This window comes from Alligator sinensis, unplaced genomic scaffold (genome assembly GCF_000455745.1).
Source record: "Alligator sinensis unplaced genomic scaffold, ASM45574v1 scaffold607_1, whole genome shotgun sequence".
Lineage (NCBI taxonomy): Eukaryota > Metazoa > Chordata > Crocodylia > Alligatoridae > Alligator > Alligator sinensis.
Window position 1 is genome coordinate 914904 of NW_005841935.1, and position 23583 is coordinate 938486.

At 44.5% G+C, this 23583-nt stretch overlaps 3 protein-coding genes across 10 annotated transcripts in view; all 3 read left to right on the plus strand.

The window, feature by feature from the left end:
- The window catches only part of APTX (aprataxin), an 18648-nt gene extending 7244 nt beyond the window's left edge, over nucleotides 1-11404 (plus strand). For 4 of the 8 annotated variants that reach the window (XM_006019651.3, XM_006019653.3, XM_006019649.3 and 1 more), the window contains exons 5-8: nucleotides 1154-1213; nucleotides 8566-8792; nucleotides 10073-10176; nucleotides 10816-11403. In XM_006019651.3, coding sequence (XP_006019713.1) covers nucleotides 1154-1213; nucleotides 8566-8792; nucleotides 10073-10176; nucleotides 10816-10970 — 546 coding nt within the window. In that variant the 3' untranslated portion in view covers nucleotides 10971-11403. Of the gene's footprint in view, nucleotides 1-1153; nucleotides 1214-8565; nucleotides 8793-10072; nucleotides 10177-10815 lie in introns of all 8 variants that reach the window. The other 4 variants (XM_006019652.3, XM_014518010.2, XM_006019654.2 and 1 more) reach the window with 4 other exon arrangements.
- A 1253-nt stretch (nucleotides 11405-12657) lies between these two features.
- Nucleotides 12658-16310, plus strand: ACTL7A (actin like 7A). Its single transcript, XM_006019656.2, has one exon. It carries the CDS (start codon nucleotides 14096-14098, stop codon nucleotides 15272-15274), a length of 1179 nt encoding a protein of 392 aa, XP_006019718.1. The 5' UTR covers nucleotides 12658-14095; the 3' UTR covers nucleotides 15275-16310.
- A 3434-nt stretch (nucleotides 16311-19744) lies between these two features.
- Nucleotides 19745-23583, plus strand: part of XPA (XPA, DNA damage recognition and repair factor) — a 31452-nt gene continuing 27613 nt past the window's right edge. The window contains exon 1 of the mRNA XM_006019686.2: nucleotides 19745-19799. Coding sequence (XP_006019748.1) covers nucleotides 19745-19799 — 55 coding nt within the window. The remainder of the gene's footprint in view (nucleotides 19800-23583) is intronic.

Here is a 23583-nt window from a genome sequence, read left to right on the forward strand (position 1 = left end):
GTCCCGGTGGCCGAAGCGGACGGCCCCATTGAGAGGCAGGTAGTATCTGTACCTCACACGGGTACAGATACTACATTCTGGCAAAATTTAAACCCTGGATGTCTCAAATTAGATACCTAGTAACTCAGGGATACAAAATTGGTAGCAGCGACTGATAATATTGGCTTAATCATCCTGTGTGTTAGCTCTTATCTGTACAACCCAAAGGTGCATGTATTAATGTTTGCTAGTTTCATCCACCATGGTGGAGCTTAGCACTGTTAGAAAAGCCCATGAGGCAATTCATATTATTGTGTTTGGATGATGGCAGCACATAAGACCTAAGGCTCCACATGGAAGTTTGAAGATAAAATGTACTAACAACTGCCTTCCTCCATGAACATTGTCTGTTCTGTGCACTGGATGAGATGTGGTACCTTGTAGAAAAACAGTCCATGGTTATGTAATTCCAACTGTCATTGTGTACATTGGGGTTGTTCAGCTGACCACATGCAGCCTGTGAGGGATTAACATGTGGCCCCAGACTGTCATCTAGCCACCACTCCCCCTATTGCTCCGGCTGCAGCAGCAACCAGAGTGTTGGGGCTCTCTCTCCCTCCTCTAACTTCCTTTACATGCCCGTGCCCCAGAGGGTGGGACAGGATGGCATAGCACAGCCTGTAGTCCACGGGGATACAGCAGCTTAGAGAGCCTGTGCAGCATGGTGCTATGGGGGAGCCCATGAGGAGCTGAAGGTGAGGTAGGGTGCTGCATGCATAATGCAAGGATTGAGCAGTGCAGGAGTACCTGCCTGCATATGGGGCATGCAGCCTGTGGTGGGGGGGCACAGTCCCTCTTGGTGTGCCCATAAGGCATGCATAACCTGACCACTTAAGTTGGACATCCCTGATGTACATGTACAAAAGTGTTGAATCAAGGTTGAACTGGACACTCCAATTCTAGGATTTCCCAGCTTGAAATACTTAATTGGATTTTACTTTTTTAATATAACAAATATATTTTCTAGGGTCTTTTTTTTAAGACAGGACTGTGATAAATGTAAGGTGTATCAGAAAAATAATATCAGAGTTCTCATAGCAAATATTGAACTGAATGCTTAAATGTTAAATCTCTTAACTTCCTTCTGAACGTTCCTTTTCTATTTCTGTTTTAGGAATATTTAGGACATTGGAGTCAAGGCCTGAAGGTATCAATGCAAGATCTAAAACAGCAGGTAGGAACCTCACAACCTGTCCTAGAAATAAATCTAGCCAGTCCAGATTTAAGTGTGCTTTCCATTCAGAATGCTGTTAAGCAGATAGCAGGTTCTAAGTGGCTTGTGCATATGTATACAGCAATCTGCTGTATATATTTGTACTTAATAGATGGAAGATGTATTAGTTGTCTTCCATGAGACCTCATGCCAACCTCCAGAACCTTGCAGAGTCATTGCTGTGATTCTTCTCACTTGTTTCTCTTGACATCTGGGGTTGAGGAGAAGAGGAAAAATTGAGTACTGGTGGATTCAGTGACCCAATTTAAAAAGAAAAAAAAGGTGATGGAAGGAATTCCATCCTTAACTTTAGACCTTCCTCTCTTCCTGTTACTTGTTTTCATTGTAGTTGAGTGTATTGCTGTGTTAACATTTGTTTACTGTAAGCTTGCCAAGCGCAAGTAGACAAAGGAAGAGGAAGGAATATTCTAGGAAGTACCAGCAGCAGAGGATTAAGACGGAGGTAGCAAAAGAATTAATGAAATGGCTAGACAATGTCACAGTGTTAAAATCACTGCCACCTTTGCCAGTACACTTGTGGGCTGTATCTGAGTGGTAGGGGGAGGGCAGGCATTGACCTCCAATGCTTCTGCTAAGTTCCTGTTCTGGTTTTGTGGGGACTGTGGCCTGCATGTCCTTATTGGAGAGGGCCAAGTTGGGAATGCTTGTAGAGGAAGAGGTGTCTCCTGGTGGATTCCATTATGAGATGGGCAAGGAGACTGAAGAAGGAGGTAGCTAGGCTCAGAAGCATCTGTGAGCATGAGGACTTACTGGCTTGATGCGCAAAGAGATGTCCAGCATCATAGCATCATGGAAGAGAGACAACCAGAAGGGGAATATAAGGACAGAAACCCAGTATGAAGCGGGAGATGCATCCATTGAAAGTCTCTGAAACAAGGTCAGAGGAGAATAGCAAGAGTGATATCTTGTTTGGTTTTTGCTGTAGACCACCAGACCAGGAATAAGAGGTGGATGAAGCTTTTTTAAGTGACTAAGGGTGGGAAAGCAGAGCAGACGGTCTGACAGTCTGACTTACAAGCCTGCTAGACTGTCCAGCCAGGTCCCATGTCCAGGACCCCTGCCACTGTTGGTGCTGGGCTCTCCAGCCCCACTCCCCTAAGCATCTTCCACCACCAGTTCTCTTCCTATGTAGTGGCTAACCCATTCCTCTTCCCCTAGCTCCTGTGATTTTTAACAAAATATTCTTAATAAGGAAAAGTTTGGGTTTTCCTAGTAAAAAGGTAGATGCCAGTCTTCAGTCTCTCTGGACTCTTAGACACAGAATGCACTTTATTGGTTCATAGAACATCATTAATCCTGAAAATCCTGACTGGTGTCTTCTAGAACAAGAACCTTAGTAATATTAATTCATCGTCAGTTTAATCACCTCCTTCACTTCCCTCCCAGAATCAATTTTCTTATGTCAATCTTCCTACTTTGGAGCTGGCCCACCAGTCAAATAGCTCATTCTCTGAAATCTTAATTTTGACAGGAGAAAGTCCAAAATCTCTGAGCCCATTCTTCAGCAAGATTTGCTCACACCCCAAACACTTGTAAACCAACGGATGAATAGATGGGACTTAGATGAGATCCTGAATTGCAATAATATTTTGGAGGGCCAGCCAGAGAGAGGAGGGGTTCAAATGAAAGATGTTCTTCATGGAAGGTCATTATATGACTTGGGGCATACGTAGATGAAACGGGGACCCTAAATTGAAGCAGTGGGTTTTAAAAAAACACTGCTTCAATTTAGGGCTGATTAAACCCCCATTTCACGCACACACCCTGCTGACTTACCTGCCTTTCTGGCAGGGGGAGGGGAGGGCAAGCTGCTGGTGGGCAGCGCAGTCCCTGGACTGCAGGGGGGTTGGTGCTTCCCTCCACAGCAGCAGTACCTTCTTCCCCCCACCAACCTGCCCACAGGCACCCAGCTCAGGTGGTCCCAGGGGCCACTGCAGACATGGAGGGAAGCACTGGGGCTCCCACGCTGCTCAGGCAGGCAGGCAGGTTCAGGGGTGGGGGGGGATCAGGCTCCCTGCTTTTTTTGGGCAGAGCCTGCTTTCCTGGGCTGCTGTCAGGCTGCCTGCAGAGCTTCCTGCAGAGGCCCTGAGCTGCACGGGTCCCAGTGCTTCGCTCCACGGCTGTAGGGGCAGCAAACTAAAACTCCTCAAAGGAGTTATAGTTTGCTGCGCCCCAAGTCATTTAAGGCACATTACGCCACCAAATTTCCTACAGTGGCTGAAATTAATGCTCAGTATGCCACGGATGTGCGGAAACACTAATACTGTTAAAACAGTGCAAAAGCATTTAGACCACTTTAAAGTGTCGTGCGCACACACCTTTCGTTTAGTCTACAGCCTTGGGTTCTTGCTTCTCTTGGGACTTCTTCAGTAGTAACACTTATAGTTTCCCTTCTTTTTTTTATTTCACCAGAGAAAGAATGGATTGTTAAAATTTGGAGGTGGATGCAAGACGGGAAAAAGGATTTGTCTCTGAGTTTCCACTAGTTCCCACATTGTTATGAAATAAAACACAGAAGAATGCTGCTAAGATGTAATGGTTTTAATTTGGGCTCATTCTTCTGGTGCTCTTGACATTATGCAAGTTTCTCTTTGCTTTTCTGTTCCCAGGCAAAGCAGGTAGGCAGGAGGGGTTTGCTATACAGACCTGACTAGATACTGTGGTTACAGAAGTTACTGAATTAAAAGATCTAGGGAGTTGTAGCAAAATAGTACCAGCATTCTCCCTGGAACATTTAAACTCACAAAAAAATCTCTCTCCTCATGGGTAAAAAATGTCTTAGAGTGCTAAGCAGGTGGTTTGGTGTATGGGCTTTCTTTCTTTAATTTGAGGTTTTTGCACTGAAAAGTGGAATATCTTGGATACAAGGAATAAAGGATTGATAGAACATTCACTACTTAACTATTAACACATCATTAAGCAACTAATTGTGGGTTGGGGCTCTATAAATCAAGCTAATAGTTTTACAAAATAAGTAAACAAGCAGTACAATGATGTAACCTTTTTAACAACTTTTCCTTCTTTTTTAAGCCTTAAGTGCTTAAGCATTTAAGCACTTAAGGCTTAAAAATTGAGTAAAGATTTCAGTTTAACAATTTCTTTAATTCCTTTTCTCTCTAGTTGAATGGTGCATATACAAGGGGAAAATCCATGCTTGACAACTTTTGGCAGTATTAACTGTTCTTGCTGCCAAAAGGGAGAGTCACTTTTTATATGAACTTAAGTTGTTGAAATTCTGTTTTAAGACGCAACCAGATTTTAAAAAAAATACAGTAGCATCATAAGAGAAATAGCAAAATTAGAAAAAGCATCTATATCTGACTGTCAAGCTGCTTAGGGCATAGTGCCTGATCTTATTAACCATTTCAAAACTTGGTAAACTTTTACCAGGTTCAGACTGGCTGGCCCCTCTGCTCAACAGTGTTGTAATAGATGATTGGATTTTTCTTGGCCAGACAAGCCATATTCTTCTTGGGAATAAGGCAGTAATAGGAGAATAAAGGATGGAGGAAAAATGATGGAATAGGAATGGGGTGACAAGACCCTCAGCTGCTTTACAGGGCATTAGCTGCTTCTCTCTTCTGGTGTGGTTGAGGCAGTGTTGTCTTGTGCTTTTCATGTACATGCTCAGGAATAGTCATCTATGAGGATAAATGAAGTTCCTTGCCTTTGGCTCTTCATTCCACAGAGTTGGCTAGTCAGACCAGCAGCTACCAGGAAGCAAGTGGCCAAGATCTCCCCATAGGTCACTCCACACAGACAGACATGCCAATAAAGGCACGTCAGAAGGAATGGGAACTGCCTTCCCTCAAAACTGCCCGATTTAAAGCAGTTATAAAATTCAAGTCACAATTAATTGAAGTCCTTTCATTTCTAATCTCCTTTGCTTATTACCATGTCAACCTGTGATGTCACTGGGAACCTTGAGCACAAGAGTTCTTTTGTAGATTGAACATGGAAAATTTTGTAAATTTTTTAGGATTTTCCATGTACAATTGCAACCCATACTAGAGGAAGACCCACTTCTTAAAGAGATTTTTCCAGAACCACTCATCCTAACCATTAAACAAGCATCGAACCTTTCAAATTCTGTATGACGCAAACCACGTCTAATGGATCCAGACTATGCCAGGGCAAGAAATGCAAAACCTGCCCATGTATCTCCACCACTCCTACAATAGTGGTTAAGTGTGGTACTCCACAACAGAACTATCACCATTCCTGGACCTGACACCTGCACCACCAGCAATGTTATATATCTCATCCAGTGCACCAAATGCCCTGATAGAAAATATGTAGAAGAAACCAAACAACAACTGCGCATCAGAATGAACTGAAAATCTATTAGACAAGAATACCCAACTACCTATGGGGGCACACTTCTCACAAGATAATCATTCCCTCTCTGATCTCTCAGTTCTAATCCTCAAAAGGAATTCACAAAACACCTTTTGTAGATGAGCCTACGAACTTCACTTCATAAATCTACTAGATACAAAAAATCATGGACTCAATATAGACATTGGATTTATGACACATTACAACCTGCCTGACATCTGATTCACCAAATACCTGCCAGACCTGACCTCTTAGACTTTTCTTCCCCTCCCCCCTCCTTTTCTGCCCTTTGTCTTCCTAATTTCCAGCTATTTACTTTTTCACAGTCAGCCTCTTTTCTACCTTGAATTACTACTACTGTAGTCTCCCTTACTCATCTTTGTTTTTGTTTTTCCCCCTGCTTTTCCACACCCCCTCCACTTCCCAGCTCTACCTTTTGCTGTCCTAATTTATACCTATTTACATTCTCACTGACATCCTGTAACACCTTTAGCTGCTTTCATGCCTTGGAGTCTCAGAACAGCAGAGACTTCCTATGCCTAAAGAAGGGTTATTGTTCCTGAAAGCTTGCAAAGAACTTTTTTCCAACTACTCAGTTGGTCTAATAAAAGATCACATCTACCCAAAGAACCTTGCCTTCCTTTGTAGATTGAATGCACTTTGTTCACTTAGGCAAAGGCTATTGAGTCCTGCAATCTTACCAATTTTATGCAACATGCTGAGCTGTCTCTTATCCTTTAACTGACTCTAAACAGTTTAAAATATAGAGCCCCGTGTTGTTGTTGCAACTTCTTCATGTTTGCTTACTGGCAGATGGAAATCTGTTGTCTCATCCTCTGGTGGAAAGTTTTGGGAGACATGTCCTTTGCCTTTAGAAAGTGGCCTACTTGATGAGCAGTCTTAGTTTTGCAACAGTAACTTGTAGATTTCTATAATCTAGGGATAGATTTCCTATGTCCCCTTCTTGCAAATGGCTCTCTTGGAAAAAGCAGTAGTCCCTCAAAGCCTCAGTGCTCTCTTACCTGAGTAAGGTGATTTTGACCATCTGCACTAGTGGGGCAGAGTACTTAGCACTATCCCCTGGCAGCTGCCTGGTGGCCTGGTCCAGGAAGGAATTCTGCATGAACTGGATAGGCTGGGGGTTTTTTAGTGTAGAAACACAGCATTTTGGCAAGTTGTCTTGGTCATGTTGCATAAAGTCTGAAGTGGGATGTATATTCATCTGAAGACATTACAAGTTGGTAGTAAAATATATTAAGATGGGCTGTCAAGAGACTTACACAGACCAACAAAAAGTCTCCATGTGCTTTCCACCACTTTCCTGTAGGTGAATACTGATTACTTGCCAGTGAATTGATATGGATCTTTGGAAGCATGCTTGCATGCTGAACAAGAACTGGAGATCTTTGATTACTATAGCTCCCTAGAAGCTCTTTCTCCATCCCTGTTGAATTTCAGAAGCAGAGCCATCCCATCTTTACCTTGTTTCATAGGTACAGTCTGGATATCTCTTTGTACATATATGATCATACTCTAGTCCTGTCAAGGCTAACTGCTTTTGAGGTTCTGTATCTGCTTCACATTGGCTTGTCACCTGTAAGCATAGGTCAGTGAAGCCAGTGTATTTGGCCAGCAGTACCTGTATGGTATATGCGTTCCCTGTGACCTCTTATCATTCATCTGAGCATCAGCATGCTTCCATTCTTTTCAAGCACCTCTCGGTTTGAGACTGAGCGTCTACCCATCTTCATTTAGATGGCAGGAAGACTTTATTCTACATGCTATACGTAACTAGGCAGTGCAGCTGGCCATTGACAGTGGTCAGAAGGGTAATCTTTTTAACTTAAAGAAGGAAAGAAAAAATAATCCACTAGACCTGGGGGCTGTAGTGTGAAAAACAGTAACAAAGAATTATATAAAAAGCAAAAGGGAAAAACCCCCACCTTGTGAGGTATCAGCGTCATTGGTATCAATAATCAGTAACAGCTTTTAATTCATAATCTCAGTCAGTCTTAGTGCTTGCAGCACAGCATCCATCAGTAGAAGGTCAGGGAGTGTTTTCCATCCTGCTGTGCTAAAGTTTCCGCAAGGTACTAAACAAGGTAGACCCTTCTGTGAGAGATCCAATCCCAGTCTTGGCCTGTGAATCTCAGACTGTGAAAGGATATACTCACAGTAGCCAGTGTAAACTTGCCTGTGGCCCACTAGACCTTGTTCCACCAGCATCTTTGATGGATGTATCCATCTTGGATGTCTGTAAGGTGGCCACCTGCAGCTTTTCTCACATATTCACAAGGCCTCATCCAATTTTTTAAGTTTTTGGATTTGGTGCTGCAGTTGATGAGGTGACCATCCAATTGGTGTATGATTCTCTAATCTTGCCTTCAGGTGAACTGAGAACCACTTTTGTGTCCTCCCTAGCAGAACATGCATGCTGATTCACTTGAAGGAGAAAACTTGCTTACCGTGCAGTAGTTGGAATTCTTAGAGATCTGTATGTGCTTGCCACAACCCATGCTCTTGTCTTCACCTACTTTTCCTGTATGCTTAGGATTCTGTGGTTGCATAGGCATACTCTAAAATGAGCCACTGGGAGCATGTACACAATGTAGATACTGCTGGTGAATAAACGTGCAAGCTCAGGCATGTGAGCCAAAACTTGGAATAGGCTTCCAAGGGAGGTGATGCTTGCCCCTTCCTTGGGGGTCTTTAAGAGAAGGTTGGATAGGCATCTGGCTGGGGTCATCTGACCCCAGCGCTCTTTCCTGCCTAGGCAGGGGGTCAAACTTGATGATCTGTTGAGGTCCCTTCCGACCCTAGCCATCTACAGATCTATGCATCTGAGTCCCATGTACCCAGAGTGGACTCTTCTGGAACTATAGTTATGCAGTAAGCAGCTTCTCCTTCCAAGGGACACCAGTCAGTGGTAAATAACCTACATCTCTCTCTACTAGGTCTACAAAGATGAAAGGGTTGTAGCAATTAAGGACAAGTATCCCAAAGCTCGTTACCACTGGCTCATCTTACCTTGGGACTCCATCTCCAGTTTAAAATCTGTGACAAAAGAGCATCTTGGACTACTGGAACACATGCATGCCGTTGGTGAAAAGTTGGTCCACCAGTGTCCTGAGAGAGAGAACTTACAGTTCAGGCTGGGTTACCATGCTATTCCCAGCATGAGGTAAGACTTGAGTGGGTCAGCAGGTGCCATTTTTGTTACCTAAAGCCTCATGCTGAATTATACAGATTTAAGGGTAAGTCTCAGAGATGCTTGGGTTTTTAAGACCCCCATTTAGGCATCACTAACATTCTCAAAATCACTGCCCACTTGGTGCCTAAAGTCCCTGGCAGACATCATACTTAAAACACAATCAGACTTTTAATCTCATTTTAAATAGTAACCTGGCCAAACATTCATGGAATTAATGGCACCACAAAATGGGAAACCAGCCACAAAAAATATTACATAAAAAAATGTGTAATATTTTTGTGGCTGGTTTCCGACGCACCTTAAATTGAACATGTGGCAGGGTTAGGATTGCACTGGGACCTCCAGCTGACCCCGGTTCAATCCTCCTGGTTGACAGTCAGCTTACTGTCAAACACCTGGCTTTCAACTTGCTAGTGCAGGGGAAGCCTGGGACCATGGTTCTGGGCTTCCCCTGCAGTGGTAAGCAGGGCACAATTGCGATCGGACTCCCTCATTCCCAAGCACGTGTCCTATACACTTATGGCATGGCAGGAGGCATGATTGTTTGGTTTGGGGATCAGATCCCATTATGCCTTTAAATGAATATTTGTCAGTGGACTAAGTCTTGCATGTCAGAGGCTGAAAAATGTATCTCATTGAACTATGCAGAACTCTTGGAAGAGGTGATATCTTTTATTAGACTAACTAAATATTTGCAAAAACAATTTTTTTTTTTTTTTTTTTTTTTTTTTTGGACATTTTTTTTTTTTTTTTTTTTGGCAAATATTTAGTTGGTCTAATAAAATATATCACCTCTACCAAGAGTTCTGCATATTTTTTGCCTGTAGACCAGCACAGCTAAAACCTGTATCTCATTGAGCTAGGAGTTCATTAGAGTTGCATTAGAAACAATTTTGGGTTGTACTGTTGATGTCTTTAAGTCCACTTTATCTTTTAGCCTTCTCTCAATTTTGCTTTCCTTGCTGACATCATGCTCCTTGGCATCTACTGGCATGGGTTATATTACACTGCTTACATCTAGTTTTCTACTTTTATTAAACATTATGTATAGATTACTTATGAATTTGTCCTTGAGACTTCAGGGGACTTGATCTCAAAGCCCTGTATGTATGCTGTAGTGTTCACATGGGAAGGATAAAATTATTCAGTTTTCTAAGGTAGCCATTATTTGTGTAGCTTTCTCTAGATGAGAACTTTTTTTTTTTTAATTATCATTATTTTAATTAATTGTGTGTGTATGTGTGTTTCAGTCACATACATCTGCATGTAATCAGCCAGGATTTTGATTCCCCTTGCCTTAAAACCAAAAAGCACTGGAATTCTTTTACCACAGAATACTTCTTGAACTCCCAAGGTAAAGATGTTTTTAAAACTTGTTCCGTAATGTACAATCTACTTTATTTTTCTGGTCTGTGAAGTCTTTGTTATCTTAAAACATTTTGTTAGGAAGAAAGTTGAAAGTTCATGCTTAATTTTGGATATTGAGTCATTATTGTGGCAACCGTCGATCCTCCTGGATCATGGTGTGTGTGTGAGGGGCACCCAGACCTTCAGTGCATATGCCTGGGCAGGAATTTTTGGAGGAGTGGAGGCTGCCCAGACCTTCCATCCTCCCTTTAGGCCAGTGAGACAGAATCTAAAGATGTTTGGTGCCTCCATGGCTGTAGTTGTATATGCATCTGGGAATCGAACCCAGGTCTTCTGCGTGGTAGACAAGGATTCTACCACTGAGACTTGAGTGATCATGATACCATATTTACTCAGTTTTTAAGAAATTTTCTTTCCCATTCATTTGCCTTTTCTTAGAATAATGAATAACAACTGGGAGCTGTGAGAAACTGTGGTGCAGGGAGCACAGCTGGGATGGGTAGCATGCTGTTCTGTAACGATGACATCCTACTTACATAAAGCATTAAGAACATATTTTATAGATGCTGAGTGCACTTCACTGTGTGTTCTGTTCTTGTACCTAATGTTTTTTGGTTTCCTTCAGATGTGATAGAGATGATAAAGACCAAAGGAAAAGTGCTGGTGAGTGGTGGGACTTCAGAACTCCTCAAGTTGCCCCTCAGATGCCATGTGTGTAGGCAACCTCAATCAACCATCCCACAGTTAAAGGAACATCTCAAGAAGCATTGGCCAAACTGACTTAGATCTGGAATACTGCGTTCTTTTACAGTTCTTGGAAAAGTTCCAATAAGCACATTCAACACCTCCTTATAATGAGGTTTTAAAAGAATTAAAGTAAATTAAAATCTATTCATTAGATAGGCTGTTGGGCTAGGATTGTACCTGAATGGAAGTCTCGAAACTGTTTTACTTGGGTAAATCAGGATTATTCTGATTCAAGAGGCAGTTTAGTGCCTACAATAGGTTTGTGTTAGACTCTAAGGGGGAAATATTCAGAACCTGGTGTGGAAACATCTTCTTTTTGTTAAGTGATATTGACACCTGATTCTTTCTTCCCTTGTTGATGATTTGCTGACATTGATATCAACAAAAATACCCTTGCCATAGATTGTAATATCCATTCAAATGAAATGATTAATAAACTTCCTTTAAAACCTTCCACTGCAAATGGCTAACAAAGATTATTGCTGATGAACCCCTGCCCAGGTAAACAGGCAAGACAGTCTAATCTTTGAAAGTGACGTGGTCTTTGTTGTGGTATGTACTGACCATCCTCAACACCAAGCTTTTAAGGGCTGCTTGTCCTGGCCTTCAGAACATACTATGCAGTATTATTGTAATAAAGGGTGCATCTTGCTGCAAATTGATTTTGCAGTGGTTAGTCAAAATCCAGTGTCTTCAGTGGTGAATGTATCCTTGTAGGACTACAGGATGGAGCCCCTCTATGTTTTAAATGCACTTGCAAAATCATTAACACAGACTCAGCAAGATGCATTCTAACAGGTAAAAACAGTTATTGAAGGATATAGAAAATTACCAGACCACTTGTTATTTATTGACAAAATATTTATTTAAGTAGTGACTATTAATTTAATACTTTAATGTGTAGGATGGCTGAAATAGTAGCTCCAAGAAAATTCGGCTGATGTTCTTTCAGTCTCTTGAAGTATCCTAATGCTGAAAGCTTGTGAAATGGATGTAACATCATTCGTGTGAACATGTTGCTTGGACTCTACGCACTAAATCAGGTGATCTAGTTACTGCAGCATAAACTCTTAGCATTTTAGTAAATAACTCAGGGCCCTTGATCCTCATAGTCTTCCTTTCTAATTCAGAAATGCTGAAACCACTTGATTACTACAGCAAAACCTGAGGTTTTGTCATAAGAATACAAGGACAGGACAGATTGGCGGTCTGCATGCATTGCTGGAAGACCAGAAGATTTCAAACATCAGCTCTGCATATTTTTCCTTACGCATGATGGGACTCAGTGGAGGTTTTGATATCAGTACAGCATGCTCCTTTGGAAACACTCATTTCTCTGTATAAGATGTGCCCTCAGATATCTTGGACAAAATCCCAGTCTGCCACTATGCCATGTTGTCATGGATTGATCATTTCTAGTGGTGTTTCAGTATTCAGGTGTTGTCTCAAACCATTTCCTTTTTGCTTGACATCAGTTTTATTGGTGTCTTGGATTCTTTACTTCCTGTGGGTGAAATCACATAGGAAGGGTTATGCTCTCTAGCAAATCTGTATTCGCAGTAGTGCAAACCTAGTTCTACATCTAGTTGTTGTCTTAGGCTCACCATAGTTGTTATCCTCTGTCCCCAGCATATTAATCTTTCTTGTACCTACTTGCATTCTCTGTGCAATTTTTAATCTATAGATCCTTTAAAGTATATGGGTGGAGTTCAGCGCAACTTTGCTATCACAACAACTGCAGCATCACTGATTGTGATGTCATTAGTATTATGTGCTTGTAGCATGAGTCACTTCCTGCATGTTGCTTACCAGTAAGCTTTTTAGTTACAATTTCAGAATGACATGCAAAGGTTTTTTTAATATCAAATGGGCCTAGTGACCTTAGGCTTCTATTCCTTGTGTTTCCAGGAGCAGTCCTGCTTATTAGATTGTACAAGATACTCTAGAAAAAAACGTTCCTTCCTCTTCCAGGAGTCAAATATCTCAGGTCTTTGGTGTTTAAATACATAAGGTGCAGGTGTCCTAGAAATGACCAGCTTAATTAAAGGGGCTGTCTTTTCCCCCTCACCCCACCTCTGGTGTGGTAGCGTGGGCTCTGCAAAGACTAAAACAATCCTTAATGACAGGAGGCACAACACACCGGAGAGTATGAACACTTCACATCCACAGGAGCAGCTCTGCCCTCATGCTTCAGATACCACCTGGTATTTGCCTCTAGTTCAGTAGCACCACAGAACATGGTGAAAAGAATCCAGAATCCTTCTCTTGAATAATAGGCCAAGGTTGGCAATCTTTTACTAACAGTAGGCTGCCACTCATGACCTGAAGAATCTCTTTGTGAGTCAGATCCACAGGCCATAGGTTGTTAACCTCTGGTTTAGTGGGGTTTGCTCAATAGGTTATTTTAATACTCTCTTGCTTCTGTAAGTAACTTTTTCTCCTGTTTTTTCTCATTTGCTTGTTTTTATAAGTTATTTTTCTCTCTCCTGTAAGGTGCCCTCAGCTTTTGTTGGATAGGATGATAAATCTAATAAATAAAACGATCAACCAATCAACCATGGATATTTTCCTAGCATGGAAATAGCATCAAGCTGCACAGATATGTTGAGGGCTTTTTAATAATGAACAAAAAGAATATTCAATAGAGCAACGTTTCCCAAAATAAAAAGATTGATTGAAAGATTGTAGACCTTTTCCCTAAGAGTTTAGGAAAGGACCCAAGGTTGCATTGAAAAATAAAAACTACAAAGTTCTTGATTATTGCTAGTTTGCACAGGAGGCTTGCATGCCCATGTAGAACTCAAGCCAGATGTCTGCTCATTTGGTAATGCTCAGAACAAATTTAGTATGCAGGGGGAAAACACATCTGCAGCCAGTGCCTACATGTATCTTGCTTCCAGGGCACCTCTCTAAAAGTCCATGTCTCTCTAAAGGTCTGGTCAAGCCCTGGGACAGGTAGACCTTTGATGTCATAATTAGTGATGTCAGTGGCATGAGTGTTCTAAAAGTGCCACCCGTATTCCTGCTACTTGCCATGTTTTCTGCCAGTACAGTCAAAGAGAATCAGCATACATGACACTGGAAAGGAAGTGTCACTCAAAGACAATTCAAGCTCCAGTTCTCTGCCTGTAGCAGCTGTAAAGGAAGGCCCTACGAAGATGGGAGCAAGAACCCATACAAACCCTAAAGATGAGAAAATGTCTTCATTGCCCAACAAAGACCCCAAGATAGTGAAAGAGACTAGAGCAGTAATCATAGACATTGGCACAGGTTACTGTAAGTGCGGGTTTGCTGGGGACCCTCTTCCTTCCCATGTGATTTCATCAACAGTGGGTAAGCATCTCCAGGAGACTGCCAAGACTGGGGACAATCGGAAAGATACCTTTGTTGGGAGAGAACTTTACAGCGCTAATATACCCCTAAAACTCGTCAACCCCTTGAGACATGGCATTATTGTGGACTGGGACTGTGTCCAAGACATTTGGAAATACATTTTCCACAATGAGATGAAGATTCTCCCAGAGGAGCATGCCATCCTGGTATCTGACCCTCCACTGAGCCCTACCACCAATAGGGAGAAATATGCTGAGATGCTGTTTGAGACATTTGGCGCTCCTGCCATGCATATTGCTTACCAGTCTAGATTATCCATGTACTCTTATGGGAAGACTTCTGCTCTAGTAGTGGAAAGTGGCCATGGTGTTTCATATGTGGTTCCTATTTATGAAGGTTATACTATGCCAAGCATCACAGGCAGGGTAGACTACGCTGGTTCAGATCTCACCTCTTACCTCATGAAGCTATTAAATGAGTCTGGGTACCAGTTTAAAGAGGAAGACCTAAGCAAAGTAGAAGATATCAAAGAGAAATGTTGTTATACCTCATTGGATGTTCCTCGGGAAATGTCTCTTCAGAGACTGCCAGTTGAGTATGAGCTGCCAGATGGGCATTTAATTAAAATTGGCAAAGAGCGATTCTTATGTGCTGAAATGCTTTTCACACCATCCTTGATAGGGTTCCAGCAGCCAGGGCTTGCACTGATGACAATGACCTGCCTCAATAAATGTGATGTTGACCTCAGAAAGAAACTGATGGACAGTATCTTGCTGTGCGGAGGTTGTACCATGCTGAAAGGCTTTGCTGACCGCTTCCAGCAAGAACTGATCAAGATGTGCCCTAACAACAACCCTGTTGTAGCAGCATCGCCTGAAAGAAAGTCCTCTGTCTGGACCGGAGGGTCAATTTTGGCATCACTCAAGTCTTTTCAGCAGCTCTGGGTTCATCGGAGAGAGTATGAGGAGCATGGTCCTTTCTTTATCTACAGGAAATGCTTCTAAGCACAAAATGGATAAGACTGAGTTTGGAATCAAGCCTACCATCTAATCAAGGCCATATTGGGTTAAGTACCTTTATTTCCCTCTCTAGGTACACTCTTAGCTAGGAAGTGGCTTGTGCCATTAAATGCTTGTAGCTTTCTGTGTTGCATGTAGTTTTTATCACTTGCATTTTAACAGGAATTTTTACTATCAGTAAATCTAGTCCAGTGGTTAACAGGAAGCAGGTCCTACAATAGTACATAAGGAGCTCCCACTCCCTTGTCCAGGAGGGACTGTGATAATAACAGCACTGGCATCATCCTAATGAAGCCTCAAAAACCAAGTACTAAGTATTAGAAATATAGAGGCTTCTACCCTTCCAGCTGTCCAGTGCTGTTAAGTTTTTTTGACTAAAGGATGGGAAAAAACAAAAGGGAACATTCCCTTTACGCTGCTGTGCTGTGGGAGGCGCTTGTCCACACTGCCTCAAAACACCAGAGGATGAAGTAGTCACAAGTGTTTTGAATAACTTTACTCAAGCTTCTCATGCTGGGCCCAAGTTGGACCCTTCCAGGTCCAGCAGCACACCTGTGAGCAGTGAATCATCCAGATGCAGTCCCACAGCATGTCTTGCCCCTTACAGCAGCATGTTTGGGTACTTTGCTGCCTGGCATTGCTGGACAGCCTGAGCCCTGCTTGGCTGCAGGCCCCTGTCCAACTGTGTCTGTACTCTGCCTTAAACCAAAGGCAAGGATTACATCCCTTCTCCTCCTTCCCTTTAATAAAAAAGGCCTTTTTGTTAAGCTCCTGGCTCTCCACCTGACAGAAGGAGGAAGGGGTGAGGTGTCCATTTCTGCCACAGTCTGATCAGCACATGCATACATGTAGGAGCAGTTGAAAGGAAGAAGACATGATGAAGCAGCCCACACTAGTCAAAGAGTGCATGATGAAATGTTCTTGGACCAAACTGCTCAATAACTGCTCAGTTTGTACCACTTAGCCTTGAGACAGCACAGTCCAAGTGCTGATGCTGGTGCACTGAATTTGTCATAGCAGTGCACAGAGGGCACTTACATCAGTCTATACCAGGGCTCCTGCATGTTACACTTGTATGAGCTCCGAAGGACTGACAGGCAGTGTCAAGCTGGTGCTTAACACACGATAAATGTGAGGACTGGAGTAGTGACAAGGGTGCAGGTTGCCCTCCTACGCGCCAGCTGCCATGACGACGAGGCAGTTTCTTAAAAAAAAAAATAAAAATCAGGATGGAAACAGATAATCTGACAAGTTTGTCTAATAATGGTCTGACATACCTGGCTTCTACTACCAGAGTACTCTTAAATTAGCACAACACACAATAAATGGCATTTACAGCAAAAATGGAAAGCTGGCTGACTTACCAACTTCAAAACAAAACTCCCTTTAGTTCACATCAGTGAATGGGGTGCAACTTTGGTCCTTACACATGATGCCATAGCAAGGGCGGGGGTGAGCGAAACGATTCCCCCGGGTACCAAAGCAAAGGGACGCCAACAGGTGCTGCCCAGCTGGGGCAGGGCATGGGACAGAGCTGTGAGAAGTTCATTTGGGGGGACATGGGGATGGAGGAAGGGCAGCTCCCACCACTGCGTGCACTTCCAGGTAAGCATGGGGACGAGGGCATGTGCCCCCCGGATCTGTGTACGGGGCAAGAGTGAGCTGCTGCTGCAGGCTTTGCCCTGAGCACCAAACTTCAGTGCTATGGCACTGCTTATACACAATGAGCACATCAGAAATCTGAAAGGCACCAAGACAACAGTATCATCCTGGCCTAACTCAGGCCTCCTCTAAATATATTATGCAATTAACTGGGTAACTGCACAATTAATTTAGAACAGCTACATGTGCAAAATAACTATCATGCCATCTAACTATAAAGGTACATCTAATTATAAAGTTAGAGCTAGAAAACATGTAATAACTTTATAGCTGGTTGCAATCCAGCTTTAATTTGCCCTTGCATCTGGGAGCTACAACCCCTCCCCCCACTTTTTATCTGTCAGGCTGTTGCTCAGCCCCAGAGACAGTATACAAGTCTGAAGGGTTGCTAGCTTCATATGTGGTAGGGCCTGAATGGTCTCTGTTGCCGCAAAATGAAAAATGCCTCTTTGAGCCCTGGCACTGGTCAGATGGGCTCTGCAGCCCATCTGAGCTTGGCATGTTTCAGAAAAAAGGACATTTCTTGAGCCCACCAGGGCTGTGCTTTCAAACTGATACCAAGAGCCCCACATCCAGCTTTGAACTCACAACCTACTCATTATTAACTCAGCAACCAAGCTACTGAATACCCGTAGTAGCCTACTTATAACCTGAATAGCCAAACTATCAGTACATACACCAAAATAAACCCTCAAAAACTCAAAAAGATAAGTACACTGGGAGAGGGCCTGTGCATAGCAAGAAAAAGTCACAGGAAGCCAAAAACTTGCCCCACCCCTTTACCTGCCAGCCTTATGCTTGGTCCCAGAGATTTGATGCAAGCCTCCAGTGGTTCATATTTGAGCCCCGGAGCTCTAGCACTGGTCAGGTGGGCTCTGGACCCAATCTGAGCTTGTCATCTTTCAGGAAAAAAAAATAATTTCTTAAGCCCACCATAGCTGTGCTTTCAGACTGAAAATCAGAGGCCAGCTTGGAATTCACAACCTCCCTGTTACTAACTCAACAAGCAAACCACTGAGCCACAGAAGAAAACCCAAGGGGAGTGTCGCATGGCCTGAGTGACCAAACTGTCACAACAAAAAAAGTCAAATGTACTGTGGGAGGCCTTTGTGCCTAGCAGGAAGAGGGCATAGGCAGCCACAAACTCCGCCCTTTTACTTGCCAGCTTCATGCTCAGTCCCAGAATTATGGCTCTAGTCTCAGTGGTACTGGCTTCTGAAGTGGCAAGGTCTGACCAGGCTCAGCTGCTGCAAAACTTTGAAAAAAAAAATATTTTGGCCAGACTGAATCCCCCTTCCTCACAAACACTCCAAGGGATCTGACTGAAACACAGATCAGAATCTGGGGCTTCACGTGACATGCCAAAACCCCAAAGGAATTTCCCCATGCCATGCATCTTAAAGCCCTGGAGCACTGACACTGGTTAAGTAAGCTCTGGAGTCCATCTGAGCTTCTCATCTTTCAGGAAAGAAGAAATTTCCTCAAGCATGCCACAGCTGTGCTTTCCAACTGAAACTCAGAAGCCCATACTAGCTTTGAATTCAGAAACTGCCCATTGTTAACTAAGCAACCAAGCTGCTGAGCCCTAGAATAATACTGGTAGCAGCTGACTCATAGCCCGAGTGACCAAATTTTCAAGACATTCACCACAAAACAAAAATCAAGTACACTGGGGGTACAAGATATTTGGTGCACAGCTGACTAATTAACTGCGCAGTAAAGTCTGGGTCTACATGTGCGCCCAAAACTAATAAACTCCACAGCAGGGTATTATTTGTAAAATACAAGTACTACCCTGCTGTGGAGTTTTTTTCATGCGCAGCAGCACGTGCAGATGCTATCCCAGCTGGTTGGGGCAAAGAGTGCTTTAGCATGGGGCTAGCTGGCAAGTAGCTCCTACACTGAAGCTCCCTCGTTCCTCAGACAGCCTCTCCGCAGCATGTGGAGTCGAGTTGGAGCAGCCTGGACTGGCAGGGAACCTGTGGGGATCAGCCTGCCAGCCCGGGACTGCTCCAACTGGGCTCCACGTGCTGCGCACGAATAAACTTGGGTGCAATTTGCTCAGGAGTTTTTTGCTCCCAGGTGCACATTCAAATGATGTGCCAGGGAGCAAACAACTCTGGAACAATAAGCTCCAGAGTTTATTTGTGCAAATTAATCACACGTGCAGATTCACCCTGTGAGAGAGGGACCTGTGTCTGGCAAAAAGCAGCCACAGACTGCCCCGTCTTACCTGCCAGCCTGATGCTCAGTCCCAGCCCAGAGATGACGCAAGCCTCCAGGGATGCTGGCTTCTTAAGAGGTTCATATTTGAGCCCCAGGGCTTTAGCACTGGTCAGGTGGGCTCTGGAGCCCATCCGAGCTTAGCATGTTTCAAGGAAAAATAAATGTCTCGAACCCACCACAACTATGCTTTCAGACTGAAACTCAGAAGCCCACACATGGCTTGCAAGTCATAACCTCCCCATCAAGAAGCCACAAGCAGCCAGAAATTCCCCTCTTTTACTTGCGAGCCTGATGCTCAGTTCCAGAGATATGATGCTAGCTTAAGGGGTGCTGGCTTTTTGCAGTCACCTGACTCCTGAAAACACATTTTGCCTCCAAGCCTATCCTACCATTGAACTCTAACTGCCAACAGAGATGCAACTTGGTGGGAGCTTATATAGTAGTTTGTATGATGCTGACATGTACCCACTAAAAACTGAGCTGAAACCAAACTCAATGTGTGCATTCCAACAAAAGCCTGGATGTAGTTTTTCATCAGAAGCCTTGGCTGGATTCGAATCAGGAGCCATGCTGGAGGAATCTTTATCCGATCAGCTGATTCGCCATGAGTGGGTCACACAGGGTGAGTCCACCAGCCACAGGTCAGTCCGGCCAACCCCTCCGTCCATTGGTTGGTCAGGCCAACCCTGCCAGCTGCCAGTCGCTCCAGCCAGGTCCACCAGCTGCTGGTCACTCCAGCTGACCCCACCAGCTGCCAGTTGCCCTGGACAACCTGACAACTTGCAGGTCACCCAGGCCAACCTGACAACTCATGGGTCGCCTTGGCCGACCTGTCCACACATGGGTTTCCAGACCAACCCCACCAGCCACTGGTCAGCTTGGCTGACCTGATCACCTGTGAACCAGTCAAGCCAGCCAAAATACCTCTGGGTAGACCTGACCAACCCACAGGTCACCCTGGCTAATGTGACTGCACATGGGTCACACAGACTGACCCAACCACCCAAAGGTCAATCGTGCTGACCTACCACTGCCTATGTGCAGTTTCATGGCTGCAGACTGCTGGATTCAGTACTCTTGTTTCTGTCACTACTGGTCCATTGCTGCAGGGCTTTTGGAGCTTGGTACAGGAGCATGTTGTTGTCTGTGGTAGAAGCTTGAGCCTGACTTTGTTTAATGAGAAGAAGCTGGTAGATGGAAACAACAATCACACAATCTTGACAAGGTGGAGATCTGAGCCTAGTGGCAAGGGAGAACCCTAGATGACAAGAGACCTCCATTTTGCTGCATCCTTCCTCCTCCTCACAGCTGTTGAGATCCTGACATCTTTTTCCATCTAATCCACCATTGAGAATCTGGGGTTGGACCTTAGTTTGTCTGGAACCTCCCCTCAGGCCTGTTTACCTTGAGTGACCCTGCTAGGAGTGTGAGATTCTGGGTGACAGCTTTGAGGGTCATTGGGACACACAAGCCTCTCCACCACTACAAAGTCTCTGTTGATGGAAAAGAATTCAATCTAGTCTCACTTCATATATCCTTTTAAACACACAACATAATCAGATGATATTGCGTGGCATAAGTGCAGCACAGATTCAAGATTATTTGGCTATCTGAATTGAGATTTTCCACTTACTCATATTTTTGGAATTTTTTTTTCAGTTTAACCCTAACCCTGAATTTCTTGGTTTTACCATGCTTGCTCTGGGGATAATTACAACATTCTTGTAATTTTTTTGACTCATGACATATTCTCTCAATCTTCCCTACATTTCATGTTGTTTTTGTTTGCAATCTTACATAGAGCTGTATTATTCATTTCTGGAAATCTGCACATTTTCTCTGAACGCCTACACAGCTTCAAAAACAAGGAAAAAGTGAGTAGATCTCACTTCCAGAAGAGCACGATTTGGAATGTAAAAAAGAATGAGACTTGCTTGTCGAGTGATGAATAGCAGTTACAGAAGTTCTGGTAAACTTGCTTTCAAACAAGCAATCACAATGTATTTACTGATACAAAAATAAGTGAATTACCTTGTTTCTAATACTAATATTCATCTTGGATTATCTCAAAGAAATCCTCTCTTATATCTAGGGACCTACTTAAATCAGTTTTGCAGAAACCATGAAAAACAGCAATCTCTGATCACCATGAAAAAATGGCATTGGCCATAATTTCCCAGGGAAAAAAAAACCTTAATAAAAATAAAATGCTAGCTCCCTAATGGGAGCCATCAGTCCTCACTGCCACTGTGGCCCGGCCTTGCAGCCCACCTGGGAGGGGAAGGCACCAGCTCGTGGGATAGTATGATAGACCCCTCTCATGCCTTTCTGCCAATCAGTGTCAAGGGGTGGGGCTGCACAAACAGCAGCCAGCAGTCAGTGTGTGTGTAATTGCCAAGCCATGCAATAGTATCCTCAGGAGCCATGTGCATTTCCTGTAGTCTTCCACTGAACTTAGTCAGTGGGCACTCATCAACACTATGCAACATGGTATGTGTTTTGCCACAGCTAGTCTGGATTGCTGCGAAGACCCCAACGGTAGAGGTTGGCTGCACGCAGACCTTGCCCTGTCTGGAACCATGAAGTTGCTCGCTATGTGAAGGAACATTACACCTCCTATAAGCAAAGACTGGAAACAAAGAAGGGCGACTGAGACCCTCTGGGTCAAGATACGAGGAGAGCACAGGGAAGGAGATTTGACCATAGGCATTTATTACAGACTTCCAAAACAAGAGGAACTGCTCGACCAGGAATTCTCTAGAGAACTGGCAGAGGCTGCACGCTCTTGGAGCATGGTTGCCATGGGTGACTTTAACTACCCAGACATCTCGTGGGATAAGCACTCAGCTAGATCCGATTGCTCGCAACACTTCCTCACTTGGCCGCTTCTGGTCCATGGCACAGAAAGGTTGGGAACCCCTAGCTTAGGGCCCCAGCATGTCATAATCCGGCCATGCCTCAGCCTCTCTCCACTCAGATAGATGCTTAGCTCCTGTGCAGCACTGGCATTGTGTAAGTGGAAAAAACTGGAAATTGTCTTACTGACGCTTGGCTGAAGGCACCAAGTCTTGCAGTAGTCAGCCAGCTTTGCAGTGTCACCGTTCAGAGTATGTTCTAGTTCAGAAAAAGTCTGGGCCTGGAATCCATAGCAGATGTCATCAGCATGGATGAATTTCGTGACTAGTTTTGTGGCAGATCATTGGTGTAGAGATTGTACAAGGTCAGAGCAAGCACAGATCCCTAAGGCAGTCGGTTGGTCTGTGGCAGAGCACCAGTGGGGTGCTCACCACTTTGGGGCTATCACAGGCTCTGGGGAAGCCTGTTTTTGGGAGCAGCAGAGAAAAGCCTTCCATGCTGAACACTGTAAGGGGGAAGGTGGGTGTCAGAGCACCTTAAGTGCTTTGCCACTTTAACACCTGGATCAGGCAGCAGGCAGATGTGGCTGAACCCTGACAAGAGGCCTTAAGTCCCAGGCCAGCAGGGCTGGAGGCCAGACACTGAGGAAGCAACATCTCCTGGAGGAGCTGCTGCTCTGATAACTCAGCGGTAAGAGTGAGGCTATGGGGAAGGAGGAGGCCTCAGGGGTCCTGGGCATGATCTAACACTGCACCCTGCTGGGTTGGGGAGGCCTGGTGGACCTCCCTGGTGTAAGGTGCCTAAACCCCCGCCCCCACCACCTGGTGGGTTACAGCAGTGCTTCTCAAACTATCTGATGTGGTGGACTGGCAATTTTTTTTCCCAGTGGGCCAGGGACCCGTGCCGGGTTCAGCCGGTGGCAGCAACTGCGTGTAACAGCGCTACACAAATGCGCGACCAGCTTTCTCTCTTTCCTCACCTCGCACAATGTGACATCACCTGGAACGTTGGAACGTACAAACTGTGGCGCTATGACTTATCAATGTTATGCTTCTGAAAATATATTTCTTTCTTTCCTGGCAACTTGCTGCGGACCGGCGACCAGTGGCTCGCGACCGGCATCTGTCCGCGAAGCACTGGGTGACAGGATTAACATGGGACAGTGGGGCCAGGGGCATCCCCCAGGGACACCTGAGCCTGTTGGGGTGCAAGACCCCGAAGGGGCGCAGCGGAGGCCAGGCTAGCCATGAGACGTGCCCGAGCCTTCCAGCACTCGGGCTGAAGCTGGGTGCACAACCCCGAGCACCGAAACCACGCCCAGGCGCTCGGAGTCTTTGGAGCAACGGTGGCCAATCCATCAATCAAATACGCTCAAGACAGGCCTGCGGTGCCTACGGCCCAAAAGCATAACTCGGGAAACCTGGAGTGGGAGGTATCGGCTCCTCGTCCCGCTCCCGCGCGGGGACACACCTCGCGGGTCCCCCCGCAGGCCCCGGGCCCTGCAGCATCACGCGCCCGCCCCGCTAGAGCAGCGCACAGGCGCTACACCC

Bases quoted from the DNA above. Each gene is read 5' to 3' on its own strand.
- ACTL7A (XM_006019656.2), top strand. From the start codon at position 14,096: ATGGGAGCAAGAACCCATACAAACCCTAAAGATGAGAAAATGTCTTCA.